We start from the raw sequence: 13,570 nt of genomic DNA on the forward strand, positions 1-13,570 counted from the left end.
ACTGGGTAATCACTGTCACTGAAGACAGCCATTTCCTCCGATGGCTGTGAGCAGTGTCCGATTTCAATTTGACCTCAAAAAGGTCCAGTCTATACTTTCCCCTGCTATCCTTGATATTCATTCACAGTTCATACTTGGACTCTGAAAGGTCAGTGTGCCGATGTCTTTTCTGTGCTGTTGGGTGGTGTTAGGAACTGGCTCTCAACCTCCCTGTGACGGACCTCATCCTGTCAGATTTGTGAGAGATGGTTACGACATTGATTATTGCAGGTAACCCAGTGGTTCAAAAGGGTGAAGCGGCTTCAAACAATGTTGGCGTGATATACATGAGACAAATGTGCAACCCGGGTATTAAAAAGAGAAAAATGACAACATAGCGACATTTTCATTTTTCTAGCATTAGGTACAAAAGTCCAAAATCTGCGAATTTAAGGGTGCATCTGTAGTCTGCACTGGATAAACACATTAGTTCAATGTCCAAAGTGTAAATACATGTGTTTGCATAACTAATATGCCATCGTTATTAAACATTTGATTAAGAACAGAGTAAAGTACTTACCAGCATGGCCATGTAGTCTGAATGTGTCTGGATGTTATGCCTGTCTTCTGGCTTTACTTTGACCAAGTCCTTCAGTGCCACACTGCCAAAATGAGCCAGGGTTTCCACAAAAGGAGCCATCCAGTCCACACACGGCTCAATGACATCCCACGACAAACCTGAGGAGACCGGCAAACAGATTATTCAGTCGACACATATTAATGTAAAGCTGCACGATTATAACCGAAACGTTCATCCCTATTTAGTTAATTTTGCAAAAACGATTCTGAGCGGCAGTGCTTTGAACAACACAATTTGTCACTTTTTACATATTAAAAATGAAATTCAGTTTTAAACTACACTGGAAATTCTATGTGATATGAAATACTTTAATATTCCTGAAAAACCGATGACCTATGATAGAAAGTAAAAGACAATGTTAAACACACATAGCTGTGGAACCCTTTTTCCATCTTACTCACTTCATGTCAAGCATGACAAATTCGGATACACTGATGTTAGTCAGTGTTTGATCCAACCACAAGATTGGTATAGGCACACTCACAAAAGAACACAGCAACTTATAAAAGTCTCCTGAGACATACTTTCTGTGCTCAGCTGATTGACAGTAAGCATTCCAAAACTACTCTGTAGCTTAACGAGCAAATAACTAAATCTTTCACAGCCAAGTTCCAAATGCCAGTGTAACTCTCTGTCTGTCACAGGTTAGTGTGGCAACTTTGATTCAATAATTCAGTCTTGGTTTTTGTGTTCACTAACTTGCTGTGAACCCATTTAACCGGGAAACCGAGCCTACCTGAAACTTTTTCAACCATTTCAAACTGAATGAAATGGCACAGCACAGCGGCAGCCAACACACGGTACTGGAAGTTCAGCGAGTTTACGCTGAGGACACACAGGTCCAAGAGCTGAGAGATGAAAGAGAAAATTCAGGAGATGCACTTTGAGTCGTGAATCCAGTGTGTACCGACAGTACATGGATGTGCCATAGTATTCTGCTTTATAAGCAAGCCTATCTAGTGAGCTTGTCAGATGATTTGATGATTGCTAATAGGACATCAACACATACTATGTCTTCATATAAGCAGCATATAGAATAATTATAGGAAAATAAAAGAGTTTCACTCATCATATGTCCAAACAGTCTTGAATATAGCAATAAATAGAAAAAAAATCTGGGTTATGGGTCGTTTACAGGTACAGGATATGGGTTGGTATTAATCTCCTTTTTTGCAAAATGCGGGCAGCACGGGAGAGATAATTCTGGAAGGACTCATTCTATGGCAGGTACAGATGAGGCCAAAGTTTGGGGGTCCAAACTTGCAAGCTGTTCATAGAGACATTGCTACAAACGTACTTTGGGGGCCTGTCATACCCTCCCATCAGTTGACCTACCTGTGTGACTCGTATGTAGATTTCCTGTGGAAACTGAGGTTCAAGAAGCTGAGAGTTGTCACTGATCGATGACATCTGGATGTAGAGTTTCAGCCAAGACACGGCTGTCTCTGGACAAAGGTTCCAATTTAATGCCTAAAAAAAATGAAGGTAATGGGTACGTTTACATGAACGGGGATAGACACCCCGATTACTGGGAGTAATCAGTTTAAGGCAATATTTTGATGAAAGTGTTTACAGGGTTTGCAATGACGTACTTTCTGCAATAATGGGGACCTGAGGGATTCTTTCGATAATTGGTCTAAGGACTTCATATTACACGAACAATCAGGTTCTGACTTTGACCTTCCACAGGAAAATATAATCAGATGAAAGCATCTTCAAGACTTTATAAATGCCCTTTTCAGTTTACGATCATATTATGAACGTACATGTAATCACTGACATGAAAACTGATGTTCTTTCAAAAGGACAAGTTCACTTGTTTTGAACCAAGGCTACATTAAAACATAGCCGAGCATCATTTAGAATTGTACAGACAAAAACTAAACTGATCGCTTGCTTCAGTATTGAGAAACTTACCAGTTTGCTTGAGTTCTCTCTCTGGGCTTCAACACAGTCAAATGTTCAAGCTTAAAAAAAAACGCTTCAAAACTATATCTCCTTGTTCAATTAAAAACAATAGATTCAAACCATGCTTTCTATTAAGGTTAAAATTACTTTTTTCGCACTCCTGCAAAATAAGTTACAGTACCAGACCAGTCTCTGGACGACCATGGCTGTAAAAATCAACACCATAAACAGATTGCAGCACTTCATATTCTCTAGTCTGTTAACTTTGCAGTTAACACCGTACAAAACATATTCTGAATAAACATAAAATAAATGAAGATACGGCTGACTGTACCTTTTATTTCCTGGTTTTGAAAAGGACATATATACATTTTGAAGGCTTAAATGATTGCCCAACTGGACGGTGCTGAAGCCCAGGAAAAATATACTGTATTGTGGTAAATTTCTCTATTGTAAAGCCAAGGTTTTGTCTGCATGATTCGAAAACAATGCCCGACAATGGAAAAAAAAAGAAAAAGTCTGGATTCAAAACTCGAGAAACTAACCAAACAAAAATACCCTGCTCCAAGAATATTACCTTCAAAACAATCAGCTCCATTTGTAGAATTTGGTGTTCCAAGCAGGCCCCATCTGTCACGAAGGCCATCTCTGCAAGCTTTGGAGGGTAGATTTCCTGCAGGGAAAGGAGGATATATTTATCACTGCAGTTAAAATTTGGGTGGACCAGTTTCACCCCAAGGATCAGGTCCTCCGGCACAAACAGAGCAATATAGTGTACGCTGTTAAGTGCCAGGAGGATTGCCGTGACTTGTACATTGGGGAAACCAAACAGACGCTGGCCAAGAGGATGGCACAACACAGAGCTAACATGTCAGGCCAGGACTCCACAGTCTAAACTCATCTACAGGCCAGTGGCCACTTTTTCAAGGATGAGGATGTGCACATCATTGATAGGGGGGAACGCTGGTTTGGAGTCAAAGAAGCCATCTATGTGAAGAGGGAACGACCATCCCTCAACTGGGGGGGGGGGGGCTAAGAGTACATAGTACATCTGTCGCCATCTTAATGCCATGATTGCAACCATTCCCAAATCCTCTATGAATAGCACACATGGCCATTGTAACTCCAGTTAATGGTCACACCCATATTTGCATATCAAACTCATCGTCGTTTTCCGTCATTATTCATCAACTGTATTGTTTATAAGGGTGGGGACACCTACAGTCAGTTGAGACTAAAGAGGTCACTTACACGAGTGATGAAATGTATCTGTCAATAAACATTGTATCCAGATGAACTGATTCAATTGTCTTTGGATTTCTTCGATTTTCTTACCTGGATTATTAAGCATGCATAAGGACACTGCAGTTGAAACTCACCCAGTACATTCGCAGGTGTGAGGAATTTGTCTGGGTGAGCTGCTGTTGCTAAATAATTGAGAGACCACAGGCTATGACTAAGATGAAATTTAACCTGCGGCTGACACCTTGGGCAGCTAGGCGTCTTGACATTGAGCTGACGCAACGTGTGAAATGTGACATGTTTTAAAAATACAGCTAAGCCCTTTTTCAAAGTGGGGTGTCAAGCATATTTTGTTAATGCAGCATAGACCGTATGCAGACTACAACAGGGTTCACAGGGTTCCTCAAAAACCTTCTAGGACTAAGTACACCTGCCTTCAAGTGTCAATGAATGTGATATGTATACTGTATTGATCCTGCTGGGGAAATTTATCCAACTTTTTTTAACGTCTTTGTTAATCGGAGCAGTTCCCCCACTTGCAATGATGCAGTCAAAAAAAAAAAAAGCTTTTGGGAAACCTGGTCTTTATCCTTATACCTTACCTCCATCTTTGAGGCTATAAATAGACAGGTTATTCCAATGAGTTGCAGCCTTTCTTTATTGATGTTGTCCTGGGTCAGCATAAACCGGTCAAAGTAGTCCTGTGCCAGGTAAAATGTCTGCCGGTGGAGTGTATAGACCTCACTCACCTGTGAAAACGTAAACACAATGTTGTCTACAATCTCCGTTTCACATGCAGAAAATTCCACGTAATTAAGAGGGTGTTTGAATGACTGGTTAGATGAATCATTGTTTCGTATTTAACTTTAAATTTTCACAAGATGTATCTCAAGATGCCAAGGTGGTGCCGCGGATGGTAGCCTTGGTGTTGGTGCGCGTTGTTTTGTACCGTTGTTTTTAAACTCAGTGTTTTGCTACAGTACCCGGAGCGCTTTCACCAGAGAAGAGCTTATAAACATCAAGGAAACAACTTTTGTGGTTGTATTTCCCAATTTTCTCATCCCACCTGTGGATTTACTGGACATTATGGTCGTAGTTGTGCTCACTTTTGTTCATGCAGGGAAATGCCAGAGAAGGAAACATGCTGGTGCGCTTGTGTGTCTCTGCAGACCTGGACTACGCACCCCGTTACCGGGAATATTTCTCTCTAACGTTTGATCACTGTGCAACAAACTAGAAAACCTTCATCTACTGGTGGGGAAGAATAGACTTTTCTTCATCTTGCGTTTTGTGCTTGAGGGAAACTTGGCTGTGTGGATCAGCAGCTGGCAGGCTTCCAGCTGTTCAGATCCGATTGTGACACAGAGCTCTCAGGCAAAACGAAAGGTGGAGGTATTTGTTTTCATATTAACAGTGGCTGGTGTAAAGATGTGACAGTGATTCTGCAGTGCTGTTCTCCTGCTCTGGAAACTTTTTTTCATCAACTGTAAACCCTTCTACTCTGCCCGTGAGTTCACTTCATTCATTGTGGCTGGTGTTTACATTCCACCGCAGGCCGACGTGCACCGTGCATGCTCGCCGACCAGATACTGTGTATGGAGTGGACAAGTGACTTAACAAAGGGAATCTCAGCCATGAACTACCTAAATGCCATCAGCTGATTGAATGCCCGACCAGGGAAAACTTAAGATCACTGTTACACTACAACCAACAGTGCCTATCACGCAGTCCCCCGCACTGCACAGGTCTTTCAACTTTTGCTGTGTATTTTGAGCACCTGCAAAAAGCCAATTCAACATGCCAATGCCAATGATGGTGCACTTTTACACCACCATCCTTGAGTCCATCTTCACCTCCTTCATCACTACCTAGTATGCTGCTGCCACTGCCAAGGACAAGGGCAGACTGCAGTGTATCATTCGCTCAGCTGAGAGGGTGATTGGCTGCAACCTGCCAAACCTCGCTCGGACACTGATGCAAGCAGGAAAGATCATGGCTTCTTCAAAGTATTCCCCTCTGGCAAAAAGTTAAGGTCTATAAAAACCAGAAACTCGCACAACAAGAACAGCTTCTTCCCCATGGCAGTAGGCCTTTCCAACAAGCCATCAGACACCCAGATATTGAAACTGCTCCACACCCACCCCGTTTGACCCTCTCCACACCACCACATACATGCACACACTCACATACACAAACACAGTGCAATATATCAATCTACCTTAATGTGCCCTCTGCACATGTACACTGCCTAAAGTCCGCACTACCCTGTAAATAACTCTTATTCTACAAATAACTTCATATTCTGTAATAACCTTATTTAAAATTCTCATTTAACATTTTGTAAATAGAGTTCCTGCCATATTTCCAGTTTCCTCATTATTGCACCTTATTTTTATTTTATTTTGTATATACATATATTTTATGATTCTTTTTAACTTTTATCTTTACTCTTTACTGTTAATTTTCCTCTTGCACCAACATACAAAGACAAATTCCTTTTATGTTCTTGAACTACTTGGCAATAAATCTGATTCTGATTGGACTGGAAAAAAGTTTCCTTCAAAAGGCTGACCAAAAGCAATTAAAAGTTATTACCATGTTTTGTAAGAAATTATATCTTTAAGTATTTGATACAGAGTTTGGGCTTGACAAGGATAATGCCCTGAACACAAAATGGACTTGTACATGTTGACTAACTTTAAATAATCAATTATTTTTCTTTGCAGCGACAGAATCAACTACATGAATGTACCATATTAATGGGGCACTTCAGACTTGACTATTTCAACAGACTGGTTGTGTTAACATTTATTTACATGAAACTAGAATAAGTTGATGCAATCTGGAAAACTGAAAATACAGTGCATGTTAAACTTAAAACGGTAACATGTAATATTTCAACTTTCCTGAAGCATAATTTGCCTAGTAAATATCAGTAATGGTTGCTGGGTGGTACTGATTGAAACAAAGTAAATGACAAAGAAGACACCGAACAAAGCAAGACACTTCAACCCTTGTTTGGAGCTTTTTACCTCAAGTAACCAGTCAAGAAGGATGGATCTCATCCTCGGCTCTATTCTGGGGTTCTGCTGGATGAAGTTTTTACTGTGAATGTATCTCTGGTCCTTAATTACCATCTTTTCCCACACATCCTCAGGAGATCCCCAACTGCATGAATAAAACGTGTAGTACACACACACATATACACAAAGATTGATTTATGTCTAGTAAAGGCAAAAATACTTACACAAGACAGCAATGAGTCAAAACGACAAAATAATGACAGGATATTCCGGCAATCACCTGAGCAAAGGGAGAGGCGATGGCTGGATCCTGTCATTTCTGGGAGCGAGGTTCACATAGCTGGGTTCATCACATGCCTTCTCAGGAGTCTCGATGAGAATACAGGGGCTGGCAACACCTTCAAGCACCAACTGGTTGTGACAAGCAAATTAGGTTTGTTGTGAGCCTTTGAGAAAGCTCATTGTTGTGAATGCCAGGCTAATGTTTACAGACAGAGCAGCAAAATAAATGCTTATGCACTGGCCATTGTGGTTTGTGGATATCAAACTTTGCCAGCCATGCTCAAACAGCCGTGATAAACACAGAAACTTTTTAGTCAAGAAACTAGAGAGTTAAGTAGATTAATCTGGCAATCCAGCTGAAGGGAGTGACCAGTTGCCACAGTTTAAGAATTAGCACCATTCGGCTGGTGGATTCTATTTTCTCACGCATCATACAATTAGCCTACCCCCTATGACCTGAGGATTTCACAGTCAAGAGACAGTATATGCAGTGTTGTATTAAATCACCATCGGAGCCAAATTTCATAAATGGACATACCTTCTCATTTGGTCGTTTTGATAAGGGCTGAGCTTTCTTTCTGCTGCTTTGCTGAAATGAAAGTTTATACATTAGATGGTATACAAAGTATATTGGACGTTTTTAAAAAAGAAAAACTGAGTTGTGAGAAGTCTTACCTTGGTGATCTTGCCTTTCTGAATTAGGGCATTTTCAGATCTCGAGTGCAGGCGACTGCTGGAAAAGACATTGAACTGGGTTTCACTTTGAAATATGCAATCAGACTAACAACCAGACATTATCAGTGGCGAAGGCTAAAGTCAGTGAGTCATTACCTTCTTCTAGTCATGGTTATGGAGAATGGGGCTGCTTGTTTCTGTAAACCCAAAACAACAGTGTGGAGAGTTTTACATCAGTATTCCAGAATTAAGATAGGGACTTTAAACCTGTGCGTGGAAAAGCGATGTTAGTTACCAATATTGGCTCAACATATCAAATAAAGCGAGATATATCAAACAAACACGATGGTAGCAGTAGCAGCAAAAGCAAACGCACCGTTTGAGGAACTATGTTGACTTCGTCATACGCGCCAACAACTAAAAAGCGCGTAAACGTGACGGTCTCTACAAGTTCAATCCGCGAAATTAAACCTTGCTAATAACTCTGCAACGCGGTTGCACATTTTATCCATGCGATGAAAAGTTCTGGCTTGAATTGCATGTGGCTGCATTACATAAAAAGACCAAAAAACAGCACAATAGGGCACTCACTTATAGCCTAGCTCCCTCCAAAAAAGTAGCAGTAGCAGCAGCAGCAGCTGTCGCCTGCTAACTAACAAAGCTGCAGCCTGCAGGGAAGCCTGACAAGCCAAGACAAAGGCCTGAGAGGGCACATTTCATGCCACGACAACTGTCCTTTAAATCTAACATTATCTATTTATCATCAATCAACTTCTCTGTGTGTAATATATCTTAGTAAATACAATCTCATCTTTCCCTTGAACCAGCCATCCATTCACCAAACCAGGAACATGTTTGCCGGGGCCCAGCATATATATGAGCTTAAAATGAAACTAACTTGTAGCGATAACAACAGCTATACTTTCGAAACGAACAGTGCCAAAATGTGAAATCAATTTGTAAATCCGTTTACACACACATTAGCTTCCTAGTTTCCAAATTCTCCATATAGCCCTCGGTTCATTACTTGACAAACCCGTTTTGAGCTGGCTAATGTGAGGTATCGGTGGCGCCGGCTTGCTAAACACAGGCAAGTCAAGCTAAGCAAGCTCAACGTTAAACTACATTAAGGTTAGACCTTGAACAAAATCCTACCCACTTAAACTAAGCAACACAAGTTATTACTGATTAATGGTTGTCTCAAGATGAATAATTAGCATTGCGACGCCGCACAGTTAACGCTAGCTACAGAGCTTTTGCTAAGAACTCACCGGGTCGGGGTACTGAGTCCAAATGAGCTGCAACTCTATTTGGCGCTGGCGCCAACGAGTTTCTGTTTACGGCGCATTGCGCATGTGTACAAATGTGTACCAAAAACACAATTTGACATTTACTAGTCTAATAAATATTAAACTATGTGACATGCAGTGCTTACAGTTTAATCGTATTTTATTGTCTTTTCAGTCTATGCCGGTTACCTTTCAATAGATAGTATATAACGAACGTAATTCATCCTTTTATCATACCGATATGACAAACTCCACTTAACTGAAATTTAATCTGTCGCTACTCGTCTATATTTTAGATTTAATTCATTTCAAAAGTTGTAAGACCTCTATAAAGTATTTTTAAAGATTTTATATGATACTTTATGATACTTTATGACTTGACTAGACTTTAGTCGGCAGCATTTCCACAACTGCCTCCCACTAGTGGGCGGGGTTAGGAAATATCTCGACCAATAGCAGCCAGAGTTTGACACAACGTGCTTTTGGCTCAGCATGTAAACAAACCGGAGGGAGGGGAGCTGTCGCTGTCAGGATGGACCACGGGGTGAGATGACCTCTACGCTTAACTCTGGTTTTTGGAGAATTTGATTAAATCTGCGAGTTTCCCTCTACGTTTGAATCAAATAAGACAGGGTCCAATCCTTAACCACTAATGTCTTTTTGAGGTGTTGGAATTTAATTGCACAATTGCCTGAAGATAGGCGGCACGGTGGCGCAGTGGTTAGCGCGGTCGCCTCACAGCAAAAAGGTCCTGGGTTCGAGACCCGGGGTAGTCCAACCTTGGGGGTCGTCCTGTGTCGCCTTTGCGTGGTCTCCTCATGTCTGCGTGGGTTTCCTCTCACAGTCCAAAGACCTGTAGGTCAGGTGAATCGGCCATGCTAAAGCGTGTGTGTGTGTGTGTGTGTGTCTCTCGGCCCTGTGTGACGGTTTGTGTTATGTCTGCACACATCGACAGTGCTGCATTTGATTTGGTGCTGTTCTATTGTGCTGGGATCGATTGGTGATATTTGCGGGCTCTGGGTTGTTTGATCGGGTCTGCCTGTGATGCTGTGTCAGTCTAAATAAAGAATGCAAGGTAGCGGTTGCGACAGCGCTGTGTCCTGACGTGATTTCTAAATACAATATTGGCGACGAGGATGGGATATATCTCTCTCCCACCACCTGCCCCCTTCCTGGCACGACCTGGCGAGCCTCCGGTACCATGGACTCGCTGGCTACATAGTTTTGAAATTATATCATCGCCTCAGGGCTCGACGACGTGAGCCAGGCTAGGAAGACGGCTCTGTTGCTACACTGCTTGGGAGCAGAGGGTCATCGTGTGCTCGGGACTCTGGGGAAAGTCACAAACTTTGACGAAGCTGTGGGACTTATGAGCACCCATTTCGCTGCTCCACAGAGTGCCCTCCTTCGGCGATTTATATTCCGTCAGCGACACCAACTGCCTGGTGAGTCTGTGCGGCAGTATGTAGCTAATTTGCGAGGGCTAGCTAGCTCACGCAAGTTTGGCGCGCTTCAGGACGAGATGGTTCGTGACCAGCTAATCGAACACACCAACAACGCAAAGGTGCGTGAGACTCTCCTGCTGGAAAAAGACGATCTGCTGCTGTCCAGAGCAATTACCATCGCACTACAGGTTGAGGGAGCAGCTGAGTGTGCTGCTATGCTAAATACACAGCAAGTGGCCACCTCCAGTCAAGCTGCCAACGACTCTTCCCTCTACTCACGGCTGCCCCTCGGGACGCAACCCAGCCAGAGCGAGGCGGGCGCCGACTCCACTGGGGACGTCTTGCAACTGCAACGACGGCGTTCTCGGCCCCGCCCTCAACAGTCCTGTGGTAACTGTGGATCTCGGTCTCATGTTTCAAGGGCGCAGAACTGCCCTGCCCGTGGCCAGACATGCCGTAGCTGCGGTAAGCAAAATCACTTTGCCAACGTCTGTCGATCTTCCCCGGCTGGGTCAGAGGGCCACACCCCCCAGTCTTCAAGGTGAGCTCTGGGCCAGTGTCATTCAAATCATGCACAGTCAACATTAATGATGTGTGCATTCCCCTGCTGTTGGACACTGGTGCAGGTGTGTCTCTCCTGAATGTTGATACCTACAGTCAATTTTTCGGTTCACTGCCACTGTCCGCACCCTCAGCTGTCCTCTGTGGGTATGGTGACTCCAAAATCGATCTGGTTGGCTCTCTCCAAGTGACTGTCCGCTATGGAACCAAGCTGGTGCCCAATGCAGTTTTTCATGTGGCACACCGTGGGGCCAACCTGATGGGCCTGGACCTGTTCTCCGCTCTGGGGTTCTCCCTCTTAGACACAAGGGGGGCAGCAATCCTGACTGTTGCCACACCTTGGCAGCAGAAGTGGCCATCGCTGTTTATGGGGCTGGGCTGCCTCTCCGCCTTCGCCCATCAACCTCTCCTCAACCCTGCTGTGAAATCTGTCATCCAACCACTGTGCCGCATCCCGTTGGCTCTCCGTGATGGGGTCTCCGCCGAGCTGCAACAACTCCTGGAAGCTGGCATCATTGAACTGGTGGACGCGTCACCTTGGATCTCAAACCTCGTGGTGGCTAAGAAGAAGTCGGGGGGCCTGCGTGTCTGCGTCGATCTACGTGCAGTAAATAAGGCAGTGGTCCCTGAGAAGTATCCACTGCCCACCTCAGAAGAACTCACTGCTCAGTTCTATGGCTCTGAGGTGTTCTCCAAGCTTGACCTCAGACAGGGGTACTTACAGGTGCCCCTCCACCCCAGCAGCCGAAACCTCACAGCCTTTGTGACACATGCAGGAGTGTTTCGCTACACCAGGATGCCTTTCGGTCTCAGCTCCGCCCCTAGCTGCTTCCAGAAAATCATGGTCTCCATGCTGGCTGGCATACTGGGCGTGGCCATTTATCTGGACGATATAGTGGTACACGGGCCCACCAGTGAAATCCACGACAAGCGCCTCAACATGGTCTTCGCAGCCCTGTCCAAGCACAAGCTAACTCTCAATGCTGAGAAATGTGTCTTCTCTGTGCCAGCCATCGAGTTCGTGGGGTTCCGGCTGTCAGCGAGCGGTGTAACTCCACTACAATCCAACGTGGATGCCATTCAGGCCATCCCTGAGCCCAGCTCGGCCGCCCAGGTCGCCTCCTTCCTGGGTATGACAAGTTACTACCTGAGGTTTCTTCCCCAGTACTCTGCGACCACAGCCCCCCTGCGCCAGCTGCTGCGTAAGGACGAGCCATGGGTGTGGTCAAAGGCATGCAGTGACGCTGTGCGTGATCTCAAGACGCAACTGACTTCACCACCAGTGTTGGCTCACTTCGACATCTCCAGCTCCACCTTTGTGACCTGTGACGCATCAGCCACAGCGATAGGGGCTGTGCTGTCTCAAACCCAGAACGGTGTGGAGAAGCCCATCGCCTTCGCCTCCCGTGCCCTCAACCTGACCGAGCAGCGGTACTCCGTGGGTGAGCGTGAGGCGTTAGCCTGTATCTGGGCTTGTGAAAGGTGGCACCTCTACCTCTATGGCCGCTCCTTCACCCTCAGGACAGATCACCAGGCCCTGACAGCGCTGCTGTCCACATCTGGGACAGGCCACAAACCCCTGAGGCTGCACCGCTGGTCTGACCGCCTCCGCCAGTACAACTTCAGCCTGCAGTTCACCCCAGGCAGAGACAATGTTGTCGCCGACCTGCTCTCTCGCTCTGTCTCCACCCCAGCTCCACAGATGGACACTGACTGTGTGGAAAAGGACATTGTCCAAATGCTACACACACCCCTTCAGGCCACTGTCTCTCTGCAGAAGCTGAGGGCAGCCTCCGAACAGGACCCTGTCCTCTCCCAGCTCCGCACCTACATCCAGAACGGCTGGCCTCACAAGGTCCCAGAGGAACTGGCTGCGTTCGCCCGAGTCAGACAGGAGCTCTCCTTCTGGAACGACACCTGCGTGGCACGTGGGTTTTGCACAGTGGTCCCAGCTGCTCTCCGTGCACGTGTTTTGAATATGGCGCATGAAGGCCACCTGGGCATTGTGAAACTGAAACAGCGCTGCCGAGACCTGGTGTGGTGGCCGGGGATAGACAGAGATATTGAGGCTCTGGTGAAGGACTGTTCTGCCTGCCTTGTGAGTGGCAAGACTGGCCACCAGGCTCCCCCACCCCTGCAACCTCTCGCCTGGCCCTCTCAGCCCTGGGAACACCTGCAGTTGGACATTTGTGGTGAGATCCATGGAGTTCCCCACCACCAACGCTTCATGGTGGTTGCCTACGATCTACACTTAAAATGGCCTGAACTCACCACTTCCGGCACTGTGACCTCACAGATCATCATCGACTTCCTGGCCTCTCTTTTCTCTCGCTGGGGCCTCCCAAAGACCATCACCACTGACAACGGCCCTCAGCTGGTCTCTGCTGAATTCACTGCTTATCTCGAAAGCAAGGGCATCCGTCATATACGCACTGTGTACTACCACCCCCAGGCCAATGGCGGCGTTGAACGTTTTCACCAGTCACTGAAGAACAGCCTCAGAGCACACATGGCCCAAGGGTGCTC

The 13,570-nt window shown here is 45.3% G+C and overlaps 1 protein-coding gene across 1 annotated transcript; it reads right to left on the reverse strand.

Moving 5' to 3' along the window:
• Window positions 1-88: 88 nt before the first annotated feature.
• LOC130128561 (G1/S-specific cyclin-E2-like) lies at window positions 89-9,044 on the reverse strand. Its single transcript, XM_056298197.1, has 12 exons — window positions 9,021-9,044; window positions 7,906-8,016; window positions 7,750-7,807; window positions 7,613-7,663; window positions 7,073-7,203; window positions 6,802-6,937; window positions 4,372-4,518; window positions 3,105-3,200; window positions 1,955-2,089; window positions 1,356-1,467; window positions 560-717; window positions 89-227 (listed from the first exon to the last, which is right to left on the reverse strand). Exons 2-12 carry the CDS (start codon window positions 7,917-7,919, stop codon window positions 150-152), a joined length of 1,116 nt encoding a protein of 371 aa, XP_056154172.1. The 5' UTR covers window positions 7,920-8,016; window positions 9,021-9,044; the 3' UTR covers window positions 89-149.
• Window positions 9,045-13,570: the final 4,526 nt, after the last annotated feature.

The sequence above is a fragment of the Lampris incognitus genome, chromosome 18 (genome assembly GCF_029633865.1).
Source record: "Lampris incognitus isolate fLamInc1 chromosome 18, fLamInc1.hap2, whole genome shotgun sequence".
Taxonomy (NCBI): domain Eukaryota; kingdom Metazoa; phylum Chordata; class Actinopteri; order Lampriformes; family Lampridae; genus Lampris; species Lampris incognitus.